Source organism: Ursus americanus, chromosome 26 (assembly GCF_024610735.1).
Source record: "Ursus americanus isolate L20-20 chromosome 26, mUrsAme1.1.p, whole genome shotgun sequence".
Lineage (NCBI taxonomy): Eukaryota > Metazoa > Chordata > Mammalia > Carnivora > Ursidae > Ursus > Ursus americanus.
In genome coordinates this window covers 43,197,590-43,217,617 of record NC_142152.1, presented here as the reverse complement: position 1 = coordinate 43,217,617, position 20,028 = coordinate 43,197,590, and the positions used below count along the sequence as shown (strand labels likewise).

The 20,028-nt window shown below is 50.0% G+C and overlaps 1 protein-coding gene across 6 annotated transcripts in view; it reads right to left on the bottom strand.

The window, feature by feature from the left end:
- Nucleotides 1–297: 297 nt before the first annotated feature.
- TRAF3 (TNF receptor associated factor 3) overlaps nt 298–20,028 on the bottom strand; it is a 109,297-nt gene continuing 89,566 nt past the window's right edge. For all 6 annotated transcript variants that reach the window (XM_087856233.1, XM_087856236.1, XM_045777206.2 and 3 more), the window contains 5 exons: nt 17,887–17,961; nt 16,170–16,262; nt 12,107–12,247; nt 7,077–7,251; nt 298–6,155 (listed from right to left, as the gene is read on the bottom strand). In XM_087856233.1, the coding sequence (XP_087712359.1) occupies nt 5,584–6,155; nt 7,077–7,251; nt 12,107–12,247; nt 16,170–16,262; nt 17,887–17,961 (1,056 nt within the window). In that variant the 3' untranslated portion in view covers nt 298–5,583. The remainder of the gene's footprint in view (nt 6,156–7,076; nt 7,252–12,106; nt 12,248–16,169; nt 16,263–17,886; nt 17,962–20,028) is intronic.

The following is a 20,028-nucleotide window of genomic DNA, read 5'->3' as shown; positions in this document are numbered from 1 at the left end:
TTGAGAGCACGGCTGCTGGGCACACCAGGCTCTGGGAGGCGCGGAGGTAAGAGCCCCACCGCAGGGTCTCCTGCAAACCGAGCGCGGGACCCCTTTTCCAAACACCGAGAGTTCTAAGACCGTGACAGCAGAGCACGAAGCCAAGCGTGGGCCCTTCTGAGCGTGGGGCTGTGTGGCCACGCAGGCCGCCGAGAAGGCCACATCGGAGGGGAGAGGCGGGGAGGCCCCTTGGGAGGGAAAAAAGGCCCAGGGCACTGCCAGGAGCCTGTGAGAGACGGCGGAAAAAGAAAGCCAGACTCCTTAGTCAGATTTATTTTCCTCTAATCAGACAGTTTAGCATTTCAAAGTTTTGCATTCTACACTCTTACAAACTTTAGTTATTAGCATCAGAAACACAAAAACATCGCAAGACCTCAAAACACAAATAAATACCAAATAAAACCACACACGATATACAGTAAACGAAAATATAAACCATAATAATGCTATCAGAAAATCAGACATGTTGTTAACTCACATTAACAACATGATTATTGCTGAGCAATAACTTATACTGTCTTTTGTTGTTTTTTCTTAGAAGAGCAGAAACACACAGGACGTGAGTCACTGGTCACAATCACCTGGAGTGTCAAGATGGGTCCTCACAACGAGCGGTTACTACAGACGGCAATTTTTAAAACAGGCAGATTAAAAATACAGAGTCAAATGAGAGATTGGCCTTCTTTGGTCTTTGTTTTTGGGTAATAGAACTGAACGAAGAGGTGTGCCATCAGAGAAAGAATGCAATTCTAAAAACCTGACACGATTGTCTGCATGGATTCACACACTTCCTTGATCACAGATGTTATTCTATAGGTAATTCTTGTAGAAATCCTTGGAAATAATGCCGGCTTTTGTGTTTACCAATTCACTCGTTTAGTTTGCTGTTGAAGGTTATCTGACTTGTCTACTAGGGGACTGAGTTATAACACCAACCACCACTGATGGCAGGAGTGGTACAGCCATCCTGGACTTGAGCCTCTTCTTCAGTGCAAGAGCTCACGAGAGACTCGAGGTGCAGCAGCAGCAGGAGAGATGAAATGCAAGCACTGCTAGGTACCGCTGGGGCCTCCCTGGACCGGACTAACCAGCTCCACTCAGGACACACCCTGGGACGCTCCCTTGCCCCGCGGGCCCTGGTCCCCCAGTGACAGCCTGCCCCACCCCGGGCAGACAGTAGTGATGACCAGGTCACCTGTCCACACGGGAGCCACACACAGACCTCATCTGCCTTAGACCCCAGTGGACATATTCTACTTTGGAGGAAATAAAACTGTTGAGATTTGCAAACTGAAGACAGAACGATGGTCTTGGGCTGAGAAGCAGATTTGGGTGATAGACCCCTCGTTCACCTCTCAAACGCACAAATGCAAAGGAGCTCCTGGAGCTCTCCCCAGCTCTCCCCCGCAGTCTGAGAAAGATCTGGACCAGAAGTGAGAACACAGTATTTTACAGCCCTGCTGACCACCTAGAGCAGAGGGACGCACTTCGGAGGGCTGAGGCTCGGGCAAGAGGCACCAGGAGTGTGACCTCCCGCCCCGCCCCTCAGACCGGCGGAGATGCCGGGAGCCGGTGCTGGTGGAGACGCCCCTCCGTCATGCAGAGTAAGAAGGAGGTGCACACCCCCCAGGGTGTGAATTGCAGAGGGGGTCCTGCCACTCTGCCCACCTCCCTTGGGCTGGCAGGAAAGAACCCACCACGGGACCCTGCCATGTTTAAGGGTCTCCCGGACACCCTTTCCTCTGCCGGCTGTGGCCCTCCAGCTGCAGGACACCAGGCCTGCCGTGGGTGATCACGACAATGCCTGCTGATGACAGCCGCAGGCCTCACGTGGGATGTGTGGTGAGGGACATGAGGACCCTGCCTCACCAAGGTGGGCCACAGTGGTATAGGGGAAGCCGCGGGGGTATCCGCGGTGCCAGAGAGCCCCCTGGAATCTGGCCGGCACGTGAAGGGCCCGGCGGAGGCAGCTGCCATGGAGGACAGGCTCTCCCGTGCTCCACAGCCCTCTGGGGTCACAAGACAAGGAAAAACTGCATCGTGCGGAAAGGAAAGGAGCATCTTGGCCAAGAGCTCCCTCACTCGGCCGGCTGCCTCGCAGACACTGCTCGGGGAACAGGCTGCGAATTGGGGCTAGGGCACTGGCCCTCACAGTGCCTCCTGTCCACCTGCACCAATCACTCCCAGAGGGGCAGTGCCTCCCTCTCGTCGGACAGGTCTTAGAATAATTTACGTGAATTCCTACGGTCTCCTCTTTGTTACCCGCGGACCCTGGAAACTGGAACACTCAACTTCTAAAAGAGGCCTAGGGGAACGGATTCCAGCTGCCAAGTGCTGCTGGGCCACGCAAAGACTCCCAGTGTCCTGGGAAAAGCCCCTCACTCATGCCAACCATGCCGCGTACCCCCAACCTGACGCCCACTCATCACAGACAAGCCCAGCCTCCGTGGTCGGCGCAGGGCTGAGCCAGAGTGCGTGTCAGCAGAGACAGGGAGTGGTCTTCGTGTCCAGTACGAGGTTGACAGGGAAGCCAACTGGCTCAACTCACGCACAAGACTTGGTGTTGGTTTCTCTAAACATCATTAACAGTTTTGTCTCATGGGGAATTTTGTCACTTTTAGGAAATAGGAAAAGTGCACCCAATATACACTGTGTGCGACATGTTTCGTTTGTGGCTGGGACCCTGTAAAGCCAGGAGGGCCGGCTGCTCTGGGGCCACAGCCCGAGGCCGGCCCTGGGCGCAAGCACCAGACCAGGGCACCGAGGAGTCAGGACGGAAGCCATGCCGGGTGTGCCCATCAGAGGCGGCTGCATTCCAGAAAGTCCCAAGTGCACAAGAGGGAAGGGGGCACAGTAGCTAAAAGGTGTACGACCCCCCATTATCACCGACTATTTTCAAGCCACAGGATGAAGCTTCTGCTGTGACCCATCCTCATTCCAGGGGATGGTGCCGGTCCCTGATGCCATGTCCTATGGGCTCCCTGGGAGAAGGCCAAAAGGGCCTGTCATCTCCCACCAGGAGCGTGTCTGGGAGGAGCTGCTGGGAAAGTCCCCCCACTAAGGGACGGGGGCTTCCAGAAGTGCTCCCAGGTGGCCCACCCCCAGCAGAATTCCAACCAGGAGAGGCAAAGTATTGTGTTTTTTTTTTTTTTTTTTTTTTTACCAGATCGAGATGTTGCTTATCTCAAATTTGTTAATATTGTCCATACTTTTAGTGAAGGGAAGTTACAGGCATGTCTCTGTAACCCCTGGCCCCAGGAAAGCCAACTGAGGCCAGGCAAGGACCACCTGGCGTCCTCTCCCCCCTGGGTGTCCGGGGTAGAACCAGGACAGGGTCTGGAGGAGGTCGGGGACAACTTCGAGGGGACAGGGGTCCCGCAGCACCTGCAGGACGTCCTTCGCTATGAACGGGGACACACGACTCCTCGTGGACAGGACCGAGGACACAGACTCGCCCTCAAAGCAATGGTGGGGGGGACAGGGCGGAGAAAATAAAAAAGACGACTACAACGAGCACTGAACTGCAAAAGGGCGTGGCGGGTGCTGGGAACCAAGGAGGCCACTTATGGAAGGGGACGGTGCGCTAGGAGGGCACTTCCAGCAGGCACTGGGGCGGAGGCACGCCCAGGGCAGATGGCAGCACCAGAGACACGGCGGGCCACCGGGCACCAGCCCAACCGTCCCCGCGCGACCACGGGGGAGCCCAGAGGCAGGCAGTCTGAGGTGCGCGGCCCAGCTGGCCAATCGTGGGCGCGTCTTTTGGACGAGCGGCACAGATGCGGTGGTTCACACACATTGGTTTTGCCTAAGAAGCACCCGTCACGTGTAGCACCCATCAGTGGTAAGAGCACCCATGGAGCGTGGTGCATAGCACAGGGGCACAGGGAGGCAGGGCTTCGGCTTCTAATCACAGTTGGACCATTGAGAGAAGGTAAACAGTGAGTTGAGAAGATGCCGTCTGGGCAGGCGCAGGCCGGGACGGTCCCGACACCACCCTTCCCGAGAGAACGGTGGTTCCGGGACCCTGTCGGTGAGCCTGGGCGGGCCCCCCGAGAGCGGCGGTCTCTGGAATGCTCAGAGGGTTCTGCTTCGTGGGGGGGTGGACTCCCACGACCCAGGTGGGGACCCGGAGAGGGGCCGTGGCTGCTCCCCTCCTGCCCCAGGGGTGGGACCACGCCCGTGCTGGGACTGGGTGGCTCACTTTTGGGGCCCAGAGACTTGGAATCTGTGATAAGTGAGCAGTGGGCGCTCCAGAAGCTGAAGCTGAGCCTGGCTTCCTCAGCAGGAACAGGGCTGTCTGAGGGCCTGGAAGAGGCAGAGAGCTAGTGGTCGAGAGGAACGTGGGGTTAAGCGGTCACTTCTGGAGTGACAGTGCACACAAAGCCGGGGTCGAGAAGCAGCAGGTCGCGTCTAAGGCACATGTACAGATGCCACCACCTCTACGCACAGATGCTGCCTTGGGAGATCGTTCCCAAGACGCAGCAACGTGACAGCACGAAGACACACCCCTGCCGCGGCCTCCTCCAGCACGAGCCGCCTGCCCACCCCCGGCGCCGGACGCGGAAGGTCGGAGCCGTCGGCAAGCGCGTCTGAACACGGGGCGGAACTGTAAGAGCCTACGGGATTTTGTTGAGAACTCCAAAGTTCAACGAACGCCCTATTTTAGGGTGAAAACAATTATAAATGTGAAACGATGCACAGCATCCATGAGCGGCCCCTCACAGTGACCTGGAAGTAGCGTCATCGACTACGACACGTACTGAAGGTTCACATTTCTAACGAGAAATAACAGCACAGTGGAGTTTCCTTCCTATCACAAGTGATAACCAGTGTTGGATAGTTTACATTTTCTTCCAAGAAGTATCAGTCTATCAACGTTTTAAAATAAAATGTTTGCAATAACAATTATCTTAGAACTTTAAATTAAAAAATGATCCTGAATTTAGACTTTCAAAAAAGACCTAGGTGTACTTCAGGGTCTTCTGACAAACAAATTATTAAAACAGAGACCAGATGAGGCCTTAAAAATAGACAATATACTATATTTGAAACAAGATTGCACTCTTGAATTTTAGAATATATCAGAATTGCATTATTATTTCATAAATTCTTCTTTTACTTAACATGCTGACATGTCCAGCTATCCCCAGGTGTGCGTGTGTGTGTGTGTGTGTGTGTGTGTGTTGTTTTTTTTTTTTTGGTGTTCAAGTTTAAGGAAGAAAAATCATGGTTCTTTTGTTTAGCATATATGTTTTCCACCTTAATTAACTAGATCTTTAAAAATGAAAATGAAAACCTTCTCTGACAGCAGTATTTATCACGTCGAAGGATAAATAATTCTTCAGAGTGGAGTGTTGCTAGTCTATTAGAAAACATGTCGGGTGTGTCCTCACGCGTGGCTCCTCCCGCCGGCCCGCGGCCACCTTCTGCTGCTTCCTCCGTTCCACAAGGTCCTTTTCTGAGCGCGAGGACCTCGGTGGAGACAGCCGGTTCAAACCCCCCAGAGGAGTTGCCTTCTGCTCAATCCACCTCCCCAGTGACTTGTCAGGGGTCGGGCAGATCCGAAGTATCCACTATGACTTTAATAAAAATGGTATCATCTTTAATATATGTCCCGTTTTCTAGCACGGTTTGGGCCACAAACACTGGGCAGCCAGAGGCAATATTCATCTCCCCGGTGGGCTTCTTGAAGCTGCTGCTGTTGGGGTCCGGCTTGAACGCATCTCCCAGGTGGCGCCGAGAGGACCCCTGATCCATCAGCATGAGCGTCACTTTCTGCTTGAACGGCCAAGGAAGCAGGGCGTCGTACTCTCCGCGCATGATGACAAAGAACAGCGACAAGTGCGTCCCCTTCCCCATGCCGTCCCCGTTCAGGTAGACCCTGGCACACATCTTATAGCCAAAATAGCCTGTGTAGAAAGGCTGGCTGTAAAGAGACAGCGTCTTCCCCATGACAGCTTCCTGCTTCCGCCGCTTATAATCTCGGATCTTCCAAATCAGCACGCCATTGTAGCTGGCGGTCTCCAGGACCTGGAAGCGCAGGTCCATGTCGGCTAGGCGGATGTCGTGGACGCTAAGCATCTGGTCATGCCGGCTCAGCTGGGACTCCAGCAAGCCTGCCGTGGGTGAGGAGAGACGGGGTGAAGGAGGCCCATGAGTGTCAGGAAGGCTGGAGGAGCCCATTCCCGCCAGCACCGGCACTAAACGAAATAGGCTTCTGGCTGGAGGACAAGCACCTATATGTGTCCTGAAACACAGGCCTCAGATCCCTGCCTCGTTGGTCCCCCAAACCCACGGTCACAGCCTGCTGGGAGGCAACACCTGGGGGACACAGGCCTATGTGTCACAAGGCACATCACTGCAGGGCCCTCCCTCCCACAAGGCACCCTCAGAGCCCCACTGGGGGCAGGGAAAGGCCACCCTCTTGCTCATGTCCCCCTGCCTTCCAGCCTGATGCTTGGAGTCACCTGTGCCCTGTGTGGCCTCACACCCAATGTTGGGGGAGGGAGGTGTTGCCATAACCTCAGTCCCTCTGCACCATTAATCCTTGTCATGCAAACATTCAGAATATTCATTCAGTCCCCCAAACAGCTGCTAGATAACAGAAACATACTGGCTGAGCACACCGCTGGGTCTTGTGCCTCACCTGCTTGTCACTTGTGTCCCTTGGGCCTTTATGAGCATGACCGGGAGCCTCTCCTCACCACCTCCCCCCTCAAACCAGCAACCCCTGCCCTCTGCCTCATGTCCAGCCTGTGCCCCTTCTCTACCACACTGGTGTCACACGGAGGGGGTGTGTTTAGGTGGGAAACATTTCTGTCCCTCACAAAGGCATCTCTGGCTGGAAAGTCATCACACTTCTGCATGAGTAATATCTCACTGGAAATCACTGCTCAAGGTGGTATGTGCCCAGCGTACCACCTACCCACCAGCTCAAGCCCCCAGACCTGGCCAGGCTGGCCAGGCTCCCAGGAATAGACCAAGATGCACGCTGACCATCCCAGACCCCCTCCCCGACCTCCCCACGCCGTCCTCACCTGTGTTCCGAGCCACCTGTCCTGCACTTTTGTCCACACTCTCCAGCTCCGTCACTCGGTTCTGGAGGGATTCCACGCTGCTCTTCATGCTGTCTGCTTCTTCCCAGTTCTGCCGGAAGGGGCGGATCTCTTTGTCCAGCTCTTTCAGTTTCTCCGCCTGACTGTCTATCACTCGCTTCCAAATCAAAGGCATCAGAAAGGGAAACCACGGTTAGAACTCTGCAGACGCCGTGCTCCCGCCATCAGACACCAGCTAGTTAGGAAGAGAAGCCAGCCCAGAGCCAGCCCCACGCCAGCTCTCACATGGGCATCTCACCAGGCGCCCAAATGCATCTCAGGGCACACAGGGACCACAGGTCCCTATCCCAGAGAAGGGGACCAAGGCACAGAGAAGCCTCACTCGCCAGCTCCAGGGCACGAAGCCCCACACCACTCTGTCCTAGAGTCTCAGGTTCAGGACCCTGGAGCCACACCCATCAGCTGTGGCAAGGTCTCCGTTTCCTAAAGGGCCAAGCCATGGACAGGGGCGGAACAATGTGGGTCTCCAAGGAGGCTGCCTGACCCAGGGCTGTAAGGGTCGCCCTGTCTCTGTGGCTGCAGGCAAGGCCCAAGAACCCTGCTGGGTTCCGAGAGAGAGCAGCCACCACCCTGCCACTTGTTCCGGAGACCTAGCATCTGCACAGGGCTGGCCAGGAAGAGCCCTGATGGCGTGTCTTCAGACCCTGGCTGAAACCGAGAGGCTGATGCCTAGGACAGGGGCTTGCTTCCCATCCATACGGTGCTCAGTGCCCTATGCCTGCTGGGCACAGAAACACTACTGACAAACACGTGACTACTGACAGCGAGGCTACATTTCAGGCTATCTTAATTTAAATAATTCAGAAAGCCCTTTCTTGCAGAAACACACAGACCATTTACAACAATTAGCAGAGGGATAAGACTCACTCCAGCTAGGGTGGCCGGCCTGTATTTAAGGACCGGCATGTCCACCTGTTGGATGAAGCTGGGATCTAAAGGGTTTTCACTTCTTTTTAAAGATTTTATTCATTTACTTCAGGTGGGGAGAAGGGCAGAGGGAGAGGGAGAAGCAGGCTCCTCTCTGAGCAGGGAGCCCGATGCGGGACTCGATCCCAGGACCCCGGGATCACGATCGGCGCTGAAGGCAGACGCGTCACCGGCTGAGCCACCCAGGTGCCCCAGGGTTTTCACTTCTAAAAAGGATTTGCATTTTTTTAAGTAAAGCTCAGGAAGGCTGGGTGGTTTGGCCCCAGTGAAGCCGCGAGTAACTGGGCCTTGTCTGAAGCTGCAGGCCGCACAGGGGAGAGCCCCAGGGCCTGCTGAGTTCACTTCTCCTTTCGGAAGCCTATTTTTAAACACTGAGTTTCAGCACCTTTGCTGGCTGTTAACAGCCACCACGGCACAAACATGGTAGGTCTGGGTTACTTTTTTGGGTTAGAAGTACGGTGTTATTCTTCCTCTTCTTTCCAAGAAAACCTGATAACAGCTAACATCGAAAAAGAAAAATGATTTCTGTAAAGAACACCTCTTCCCTCTTCTGTAAAGAACACTGATGTCACTGTTTAAATCCATGTGTCTGGAGGCATATTTAATTAGGTCACGAAGTCTGTGTTCTGGGGACAGGACTACTGACCTCACCAAACACCCAGGCCCATAATGTATTTCTGATGAGCAGGGCTGGCCGTGTACTCCACGGGCTAAGTGACAAGCTGAGCTGACGTGGATACCAGTGAGTTTAAGAGGGAGCTAAACGGGGGCGCGCCTGGGTGGCTCAGTCGTTAGGCGTCTGCCTTCGGCTCTGGTCATGATCCTAGCGTTCTGGGATCGAGCCCCGCATTGGGCTCCCTGCTCAGTGGGAAGCCTGCTTCTCCCTCTCCCACTCCCCCTGCTGATGTTCCCTCTCTCACTGTGCCTCTCTGTCAAATAAATAAATAAATAAAATCTTAAAAAAAAAAAAAAAAAGAGAGAGAGCTTAACGGAAACCTACGTCGTCAGTGGTGGGTCTGAGAGATGTCATTCTGTGGCCTGGTCGATGTCAAGAGAGCTGCACGGCGGCCCGGGACAAGCCACGCATCACCCCTCAACCTCCTGCCCGTGAGATAAAATGGGGGTGACAGAGATGCCTCCTCCCCAAGACCCGTGCTATGCACAGGGCAATGGGAGTGAAGGCACGTGTGCCCCGGGCCCAGCTCAGTGACACAGAGTCAGCACGTGGGGGTGGGGGCAGGAGGGAACACGTGCACACACTTGCACAGACGCACACATGCATGCACACGTGCACACACGTGCACACAGACAGGGCTCCACCAAGTCACTTAAAAGGAGCCCCCCCGCCACACAGCAAGGGACAATGTGGTAGTTTTAAGCACTCCTCTCCTTTGTATAAATGGTACAGACTCGAGGCAGAACACTGATCTCAATCAAACTTTCTCTGTAGAACACAGCAAACATGATCTCATTCCCGAAGAGTGGTCTACACTTAGCTGCTGTCATCTTCCTGTAAAAATAGATCTTAAATGCAGGTGTAGGATTGCATGAGAAAAAGAATCCAGGAGCTGAGAGACGGTACAGAGTGCAGGCTAGATAAATAAATCCTAATCAACAGATTTGCTGCCACGGCATCAATTCATCAGTGCCGGCACGGTGCACCTGAGGGCTTCAACACCATCTCTCTTCCGGTCACTTGCACTGGGACCTCTGTCCCAAACACTGTGCCAACGAGACTGTGCAGAGGGGCGCGGGGACCGGCGGGCAGCGCGCCGTGTGGCTTCAGTCCTGCACCCCGGACTGCAGAGCGACCAGCAACTCTAGTCTCTGCCAACAGCAGGGACACAGGGACTAAGCGGAAACATAGGTGGTCTTTTTTCATTAAGAAAAACAATTTCTTTAAAAAGTAAAATATTAAGAAACTGCCCTTCCTGGGCCAGCAAAAGCAAACACACTCTTAAATTCCACTCGCTGTGGCCAACTCTGACCGCATCCCTGTCCAGCATGTGCATCTGGGGCCCTCGGGAACTCCGCACTCCGTATGTGTTGCCACCATCTCTGGGATTTTAGGGTCTCCTGGAGAATCCGACAAGGAAGGAACTGATACAGAGGGTAACATGTCTGTCGTCACCGTGGTGGTCCGATGCACAGGGCTGGGGGAGCAGTGAGGAGGGCAGGGGGAAGGGAAGGCAACGGGAAGGGTTTCGGATGAGGAAGGATTAAAGAGGGGCACACGTGAGCCAGGCTCAGGGTGGAGAAAGCTCTGGAGGGACTGGAGAGAAGTGTCCCCGAGCCCAGCGTGCTTCACAGATGGCCAACGCCTCTGGGGGCCAGCCATGGAGGTCTTCCACCCACGTTCCCAGACTCTGTCCGTGGAGCCAGCCCCACGGTGAAGCACAGATAAGCTGCCACCTTTCCCGTCATACCGTCACCCAGACGGGTTCAGTCTACAGAAGCCGCAGGGCCGAGTGGGGCAGCATCCCAGTGCACTTGATGAGATCAGGGGTTGCACGTCCAGTGTGGTCTGAGCCCCTTTCTTTCAACATAGTCTGTTTCCCGCCATGCTTCTCTCTCCGTGGAGAAGAGCAGTGGTGAGTGGCTGCCCTCCTACCTAGGACCCATCAGAGGCACAAACTGTGTGGCTGCTCAGTCCCCATCGCTCTGGGTGCCAGCGACCTGGTTTCCCCCTTTCCTTCTGACTTACACACCTCAGTAGTTTATTCCATCACGGAAGTGTTCAAATATAAATCACACGTGGTGGAATGATTAAAATCTACTAAAAAGTAAATTAAAGTAAATTCAAATTTTTCACCCTGGGAGAAGGGGAAGTGGAGGATGCATGTAATGACATCAGAGGTTTCAGATAAGTTGGTCACGGAGATCCTAATTTTTCTGGTCATAAATGACGATGTATAAATGAACCTACTACTTTTTTATTCTTCTGTTGTTTATATTTGTAACAGATGGTTTTCTAGCATAGCTGAATTTCTGTCCTTTCCACACCCCTCTCAGAGCCCCAGGCCAGCAGTCACGTTGCTAAGAGCTCGGAGCTGAGTGGGGTATCCCAGACATTCCCACTGGCACGGGCCAGCAGGAGGCTTGCTGGTGTTTTATGCGATGTACTTTTTCTGGCTTGATTCAATACCAATGACTTGTACTTTTTCTATTTTTCAATCCACTATTTCATTACTGTTTTTCCTCGTCTCTGGACAACCACAAAGTTTTAACACAAATGAAATTAATAAATCTCTATGCAATCTGAGCCACTATGACTAATCTCTGATGTTAAAATGGGAGGGAAGGCTCTCAAAGACGCTGTGACTCTGAGCTCTTGGAAATATTTTCTTCCGGATAATTTAAGGAAACATGCCTAAGTAAAAGCACTAAAAAGCCATTTTGGAAACATAGTAGTGATTCTTCCACGGCTGTATGTGATACATGAGGGAATCCCTGCAACAGACACACACCACGAGGAAACTAAGGTGCAGGTAAGAGCTACAAGAATAATGTCCCAACAGGCACCTGTGTCGGTAACACGACATTTGAATCAAGCCTCTTTCCACAATCACCTTTTTTCAGAGCAGCAAAGGTCTGCGTGTTTGTCTGAGGTACATCTGGATCCCTATGGCGAGATAAAGTAGGGTATATGTGCCAGTAGAAAATTCAGAACAAAACAGACGGGCTTCACTTCACTTTAGGAAGTGAAACTTTACACATAAGTACTCCTGAACAATATGAAATCTTAAATAATAATCAAAACAGCTAATTTTTAAAAACACTGGCTTTAAGTCTTACTTCTCCAACAGTGAATCAAAGGCACAGCGGAGAGGGAGTGGACTTGCTCTCCAGGGAAAAGCGGGAAGAAACAGCCGCCTGGGTTTTTCTCAAGTTCACTTCAACAAGAGAAACAGGTCGTCTGTTTGACACAGGTCAGGGCTTTTGCTCCAACGGCTGAGAAAGTCTGGAAGGAGAACACAGACGTGCTCCCCCACACTCTGCCCCAGCCACAGCCTTAAGCTTCTTACCTGTAAATGAAGTATTTTGGATTCATTATTTCGGAGCATTTCCTTTTGTCTCTCAATTTCAATTTCAAAGCTACATATCTGATTGTGCAAACTTTGTATACTCTTGTTTTTCTCTACACTTTCATTCTGTAGCAGGGAAACCTGAAAGAGAAATTCTTCAATTAAGCAAACAAAAGTGGTTTTATTAATTAATAACAATTATAACAACAGTACTTGCATTTTCACAATATAGGCTCTCTACTTGCTCACTGGAAGAAGTTCCAGGGGGAAAAAATCCCTTCATACAGGAAATGGAAGTCCTGGTAACTTAACAGGAAATCTTACAGACTGCCTCCCAGTAGTTAACTAGCGTGAGGCAAAGTATAGCAGCCGACTGAATTTCAGAATGAATGGGACACACTTTCTAAAGTTTTTCTGAAAAGCAATAAATCTTTTACCAGAGCGGCTTTCAAACTTCGACCGGGAAGCATACTCTCATATCTCACCCCATGTGTACAGACGTGTGTGTGTGTGTGTGTGTGTGTGTACCTAAGAAACAGGCATCACAAAACCATCCTTGCCCTAGTCATTTCCATGTGTCCTGGTACTTTCTCTTTTATTCTAGTTTACTTTAAAAAGTACTAGTGGCAACCCACTAAATTATTTCACTTCCACCAGTGGTCCATATCCCGCACTTTGAAAAGCTCTCCCAACACAAGGGGAAAACACGGTGAGAATAAAAAGCTACGTATGTGCCTCACTTACTCCTTAGGGCCGACAACTAGCCCTGCCACGGAGACACGCAGCTGCAGAGACCGCCCACAAAACTCAACATTCACCTGCAACGCCACACCAGCCCCAGGAAGGGCCTGCTGGGGGAGCAGTTCGAAGCTCACCGCTGACCTTTTCAAAATCTCTTTCTGGAAAATAATTAGCTCCCAAGAACCCATTTACACTGGCCCTGGGTGGGGGGTGGTTTCGAGGGCATGTCTGACAAGGCTACCTTCTCATAAGACTTCTCTGTGGGGCACTCCGGCCCTCGGAAAGGGCCCTCTACCAACAGAGGTGTCTGTGCGCGGCCCTGGCTGCCGCCCCCACAGACAGGGGGGCTCCATGGTGGACGCTGTGATACCTCCACTCGGATGTGCCCCGAATACCAGCCAACACCTGACGTGACAGCCCAAGGACACCCCAGGACAGACCTGGGTGTGGTAAAGCACAGATTCCTGATGTCTCTGCAAAGAACCTGCCCAGAGACAGGCAATCAAGTGGCGCCTTTGGATACAGTCTGTTTTCTTTTAGAACAAATGGGTATTTACTAAGGAATACAAAACCTGCAATGTCTCATGGGCAAAAGAACATTCCACTTTCCTAGGATTTTACTCGGTGCCCGCGGACTTGCCTAGGATACACTGTCTCATGCCTCAGGACTCCTACGAGTGACGCGGACGGGCCACGTGCGCACCCTGCAGGCGGGTCTGCCTTCTCCAAAGTCACGGCTCATTCACTCCCATCTCTCAAGCTGGACACGATTCCTAGAGTCTAGTCTCACCCAAAAAAAAGCAATAGCCTGCATGCTCGCCAACCCTTTTGATTAAAAATCTCGGTAATATCTCCAAAAATAATGGCAGTTCTTTCCTGCAACGAAACAAGTGCCCTGAGGATAAGCAGAAGCATCTCACATTAATGAACGCACACCACGTCGTATTCAGCTCTTACTTTCTTAATTTAGGGACCTCCCTAACTTAAAATTTTATTTATCTATTTACTGACTTATTTATTCTAATCAAAGAATCCAACCCCGGGTACCTGCAGATCCCGGCTGTCACCCGTCTCGCAGGTGGACATGACAGGCGGGGAAAAGTCTAGCTGGCAGGTGTGTTTCCAAGAAGACAGCAGAGGAAAGACCCCGCCCTTCCCTGAGGCCCTCCTCACTGAGAACAACATTTACGCCAGCCTATTTCGGTGGGGCACTCCGTATTTCTCTGTAAGCTTTCCCAATACAGAAGAAGGGTGTTTTTAAGTCCTCGTTTTACAAAACAGTTTTTCCTTAATTTGACATGAATGTGATGGATCAGGGTTTTTGAACCAACTCAAACATTTTATTTTCCACTACACATGAACAAAATAACCTAAGAGATTCCAACTGAGTAATTCTATAATAAGAAATAAATTCCCATTTTAAGAAGAGTATCTCCATTCCTTATCTAGTCTTTGCCTCTGGGCCCAGTGAAGAGACAGACACCTTCCGGTAAACACGCACAACACCGCACGGCCCAGGCTCGGCTGACCTGAACGCCTGGGCGGGGGTCCATTCTGCTGGGCAGAGTCAGGGAGAGACTAAGAGGGCAAAGATTTCAAATCTGTCAGCTGCAACGCATGGCAACGCGTCCTGCCCTCGCGGGTGCTTGGCGTGGCCAATGATGGTTCCAACATGGGAGGTATTCGAGGGTGAGAAACAGCTGTGGGCTGTGCACAGGCATCTCCACAGACGCAAACCACTCACGTGGCGTGGAGCAAGCATGATGAAGCGGGGCGGGGAAAAGAACGCAACTGATGGGCTCAACCTCCGTACACGCCCGTGGGTGCTCAGCTCTGGGAGCGGACTTGGCCGCAGCGCCGCCTACACTGTCCCGCTGGACAGCCACACCCCTCAGAACCGCAGCCTGCGAGCTAACTAGTCCAGCTGGAACAGAACCCGTGCATTTGAAACGAAAGAAAGAACCTTTTACGTAAGTGAGAAACAGAGTATCGACGAGAGACAGAGAGCCCTGACATCTATGCCTATAATCTTTAAAAAGCAGAAACAGAACACATTCTTCAGAGGGGAAAAAAGACTTACGTAAACCATCGTTAACTCAGAGCGATAGTATGTGTTCACGGGGAAGTCACAAACGACTCTTCTCACACACACTTTACATCGCTGTTGAAGAGGACCCTCCCTCTGCCGGACTTGCGTGTGTATGTGCGACAAGCCAACGCTTCTGTCGCTTCTCATCTTCAGCATAAACATTTGTATTAAAAAACTACTTTATGTCAGAGTTCATACAAGTCTTTTGCTTAAGAATTTTAGACTTTTTCAAATACATTCACATTTTAAATTGGTCGGATTTCATACTGGGAACAAGGTATTCAAATCTCTACAAATCTTTAGAAAATAAACATCAATTCCACTGGCTGCTCTAATTCATCTTGGTACCCTCCTACTGCAAATTCTCAATAAATGTTTCCTGAATACTGAAATAAGTTTTTATTTTTGTATAGAAGCCACAATGAGAGATCCTGTTACAATTTCTTCTCTATCAATTCTTGGAGGTTTTCATGTTTTCCTCATGAATAGAGGGCCTGACCTAGTGAACACTGCGAACCGAGAACCCCCCCTGGGAAGAAATATTACATGGGGAAGGCACCTGCTAAAGAGCCCACAGCCCCCACAACTGAGGCCTCTTGAACAGAAGCCCATCTGGAGAACGAGTGCTCCCTGCACCAAACTTCCTACAAAGCGTCTGGTGAGGAAGTCAACAGTAACACCAGTGGGGGGGCAAGTCGCTCAGAAAAGACTAAGAACGGTGAAGCATTTAACACTGGTCACCTTCCAGAGTGGGTGTTGGCAGACTTCTACTGTAAAGAGCCAGAGAGTAAATATTTTGAGCTGTGAGGTCTGTACAGTTTCTGTCTCACTCCTAAACTCTGTAAAAGCAGCCGTGGACAATAGGGAAATGAATGAGCGTGGCTGCGTTCCAATAAAACTTTATTTACAACAAGACAAGGCTGATGGGGAGAGAAAGGGAGGTTTGGCAGTCCGACAATCCCTGTTCTACGTCAGTGCTAAGGTAACCACAATGTGATTAAAAAAAAAAAAAGGGCATCGCATGCTTGCTTGGCAATTAACAAACAAAGAATAAACACACACAAATGCCTTCATTTATGAGCTCAAGGTCATGTGAAAAGAAATTTACTTGACATTCTCTTTATACTGTTTCTTTTGTCCAAAACCATTAGTAACTATAAAAAAGATTTTCTTCTTTAAATAATTTGAAGAAATGATTAAAAGCCAACAAAAGCGGGAAGCAGTCCGGCATACCTTTTTCTCTAGAGAGTTACTCCACTCTTTCAGTAAGTTGACATGCTGCACCGCGGAGCTGGCCTCATGGGCCTTAATCTGCTGGTTTGTCCCCTGCGAGAACAGAGATGCAGTGCATTAAGCCGACCTCGCTCCATCACGGATTGCAGCCAGACTAACACAGGACCTAAAGCCCGCACTGAACACGAGGAAGGGAGCCCTATTCCTGTCAAGCTAGCGGGCGGTCTCCAAGCCTTCGGAGGGCCATGCTCAGCGGCCCCCACTCTACCGAGTGCAGGTGGGGAGGCTGGCAAGAAGAGCAGACGCCCTGCAGTTCTATAACGATCTCACGTTCATGCTCTTCGCTCCTCCAGCTTCTTACCAAGCGCCTTCCCATCTGCGTTTGTATTTGTCATATCAAGAAATTATATCTTAGACCACTCATTTGTTTCTTTACAACTTTTTTCATTAAAAATACAAATGGGAAATGTTCAGACACCTGCTGTTACAGCCAGACGGTGCTACACTAATCTAGGGGACGAACATGTAATCAAAGTGGGACTCTAAACAATTTTCTAGAATATTAACTTATTGGGGAAATACACAGTATTAGAAAACATATTGCTCCTCACTGTTCTAAGTATACTTGGAAAGTTACATACAAAACATAAACAATCTACAGAGTACGTAAGATGGAGACCATTTTAGAGTGAGTAATAAGCACATGAAATAGTACTTCGTATATTTAAGGAAATAGTCGGTATAGAAATATAATCTGTTTTGGTATTAGAAAATTAAGAAACCACAGAAAGCATTTTAATGATCTCCAAAACATATACTCTGTACATAGAATATTCATATATATATGTTGATATAAGTATTGCTATATATAAACATATATATATACATACACAGAATGAATGGTACTACATACGACATAACAGTGGTGAGGGCTCCGTCTCGTTAAGAGACAGAGACAAAGGGAGGGCTACAGTCATTCTCACTCTTAGGACTCTTCACTTTCTAAGAAAATACTGAGATGCCAGTATCTCTGTACTGATTTCATCATAATGTATTGATAGTACACAAAATTAAATATAAAATTCTTTAATTATAATATATACTGCCCTCTGGTTAGTTTTAAGTTTGAGATACACGTTTCAATGAAACTTAGTTCAAATTCAGTAGCAATCTCAGACGTGTTAAAAAAACAAAAACCCCCAGAAACAGGTTTTTCTCAGCACAAGTGTGGTGGTGACCGAGACACCATCTCCACACGGCTGTTCTGGGAGGGGTGGCATAGATACTATGAAATGCGTTTATGGACACACGAGTGTGGTCCTCACAGCTGTGTACTGATGCGTATACCGCCAGACCGTGTCTGGTTTGATATCCACTTACATTCAAGTACTGGCTCAAGTTCCGTAACAATCTCTCTAGAAACCCCCCCACGACGGTCAGTGCTGTCTCACTTCCTAGCTGGTTTTAGATGGAGTTGTTCTGCTAGCGTCCTGACTTCCTTCTCAGCACAGGTGTCCACCTGAAGTCTCAGAACCCCACAGGCACGGAGAGCGAGCACCCACGTCGGCTGCATGTGGCCTTCGCCACCCATGCAGCACGGTGACTCGGTTCCATGACAAAGACTACAAGTCCAGAACTTGCATGTTAAGATGTTAAGATAATAACTCTCTCATGGCAGAATGTCAGTGACTGGGAAGGACAAATGTTGGATACTGACCTGAAAAACGCAGCCATAGCGCTTAAAACTACAGGTGCTGGGGGCATTGACACACTCTGACAAGTGTGCACTCAACTGCAACGGGAAAGAGACGTGAGTTGTGGCACAAGCGTCTGCATGAAAATGTTCAAACATATTAAGGGCACAGAGAGCATCTGGTTTGTACTGTCACGAAGGGGGCTTATCAGCTACAGGTGTGTATATACCATCTGCTTCCTAGACTTAGATGCAGTAAATATACACTACTGTCACGTGTATACACATATATACGCCAATATACAGAAATACAGTTACTGTAACATTTCTTAAACCTGCAGTTTCTTTAGAACAAATTGTTCAAAATGTGACATGCCGTCTGCAGCGCCAGAATTTAAAAAAGAAAGGGAAAAAACGTAAACTGAAATGAACATTTAAAGACTATAAACAAAAATTGCATGAAACACAAAAAAGAGAAAGCATTCAGGATGTAACTGGGTCACACACCTCATATACAGTACACAAAAATAAATATATTTTTGAAGCAAGCTTACACGATGTACCATTACTCTCAATACTGAAGATAATGAGATGAGTTTTTCCTTCTTCTGAAAAGACTTTTTTTCCTCTCTGAGTGCCCATAAATTCATGTAGCTTCTCACAGATCGCTAAGGTCATTCTAACAACGTGAATCTTAATATTGTCACCTCTAATTGGCTGAAGAAAATTAGGAGAGATTGGGAGATGATAACTCCTTATACAAGGAAAAACCCCTTTGTTCAGCTTAAATGTCGGCAAATCGTCAAATAAAAACCCACTTATGATGCCCCCTCAAGAGAAAAGGGAATTGAAATGTCCACATTTTAAAGACATAGTGCTATTCATTAGGCTAATACAATTTAAGGACAGTTTCTTCTTTTATTGAAGAAATTCTCATCAGGAAACTCTAGCGATAGATCTTCTTTACAGAGAACAATTAGGCCCTGAATTAGGAAACGGGGTATCTGAGTGCACGGCAGAGCTGGTCCTGGGCATGTGTCTTCCTGTGTGCACATATACTCCCAGAGGCTCCTGGGCCTGTCCTCTGTCCACCAGGAGAAAGGGTCCTTGAGTCCTTCCCCTTTAGGTCAGTATTTAGGACAGGGAGGAGAGTGCGTCTGTGGCAAGAGCTGCAGAGAAGGGCCAATGTCACAGGGAGACTATGGGCCAACCTTTGCAGAAGGTCTCTGAGCCGGGGCAGAGCCATGGTGGTTACAGATCTAGCAGCCTAGCACACTCGACATTCCTCTGAGCCCAGCCAGAAAGCTCTGGCCTGCACCTGGAGGAAAGCGCCCAAAAGGCAGATTACGGGTGACTGGCAGAGAGACGTAGCATGAGACTGTGTGAGACTGTGCGTAGTAACATCAGCTTCAAAGCTTTAAGATCTTCTCTTTCAGTGCCAGTGCTATAATCATAAACCTATCCAGCCAACGCCTCCGGTATTAAAATCAGGGGTCTGATGTCATTTTCAGCGGGCCACTCTAAGTTCAGGGTCACACCTTCTCCTAAACTGGCTCATTATCATTCCTCTCAGAGCCTGTATCATCATTCCTCACAGGAGTTTTGGAATAGAGGCAAGAATAATTTACAGACCAATAGCATCGTTCACCAAGATAAATGCAGGTTTAAAGATTTTTAAAAGAAAAATAACTTAGAGGCAAATGGAGGTAGCTTCTGTCCCTAATTCAGGTAACCCTGAGTGAAAATTTTGGAAAGCGTATAAAACCCTGGTAATCATTTCAACACTGCAGACGCTTCATCCATTTGCTTCAGCAGAGGGACCGTCTAGTGGAGATCTATGTGCATCTCCCTGCCACTCCCAGAGGCCCAGTCCAGGTCTAGGGACCATGGCCACCTGGCAAGACCCTGCCCTGGCCGAGCAGAGTCACTTTCCTGGGAGGATGCACTCTGGGTAAGAGTGGCTCTGGGGGTCCTCTCTGTACTCCGTGTCTCTGGCTCCAGGCCCACACAGGTGCTCTTGCTCCGTGGGATGTGAGACACTGACCCTCACTTCCCCAATATCCAGGGTAAAATTCCAGGCCGTTGAAAAACGCTGAGGTGAGCAGCCTCCTCAGATGAGAGCACCCAGGCCCGAGGGACCTGCCAGGGGACCACGGGGCACAGGAG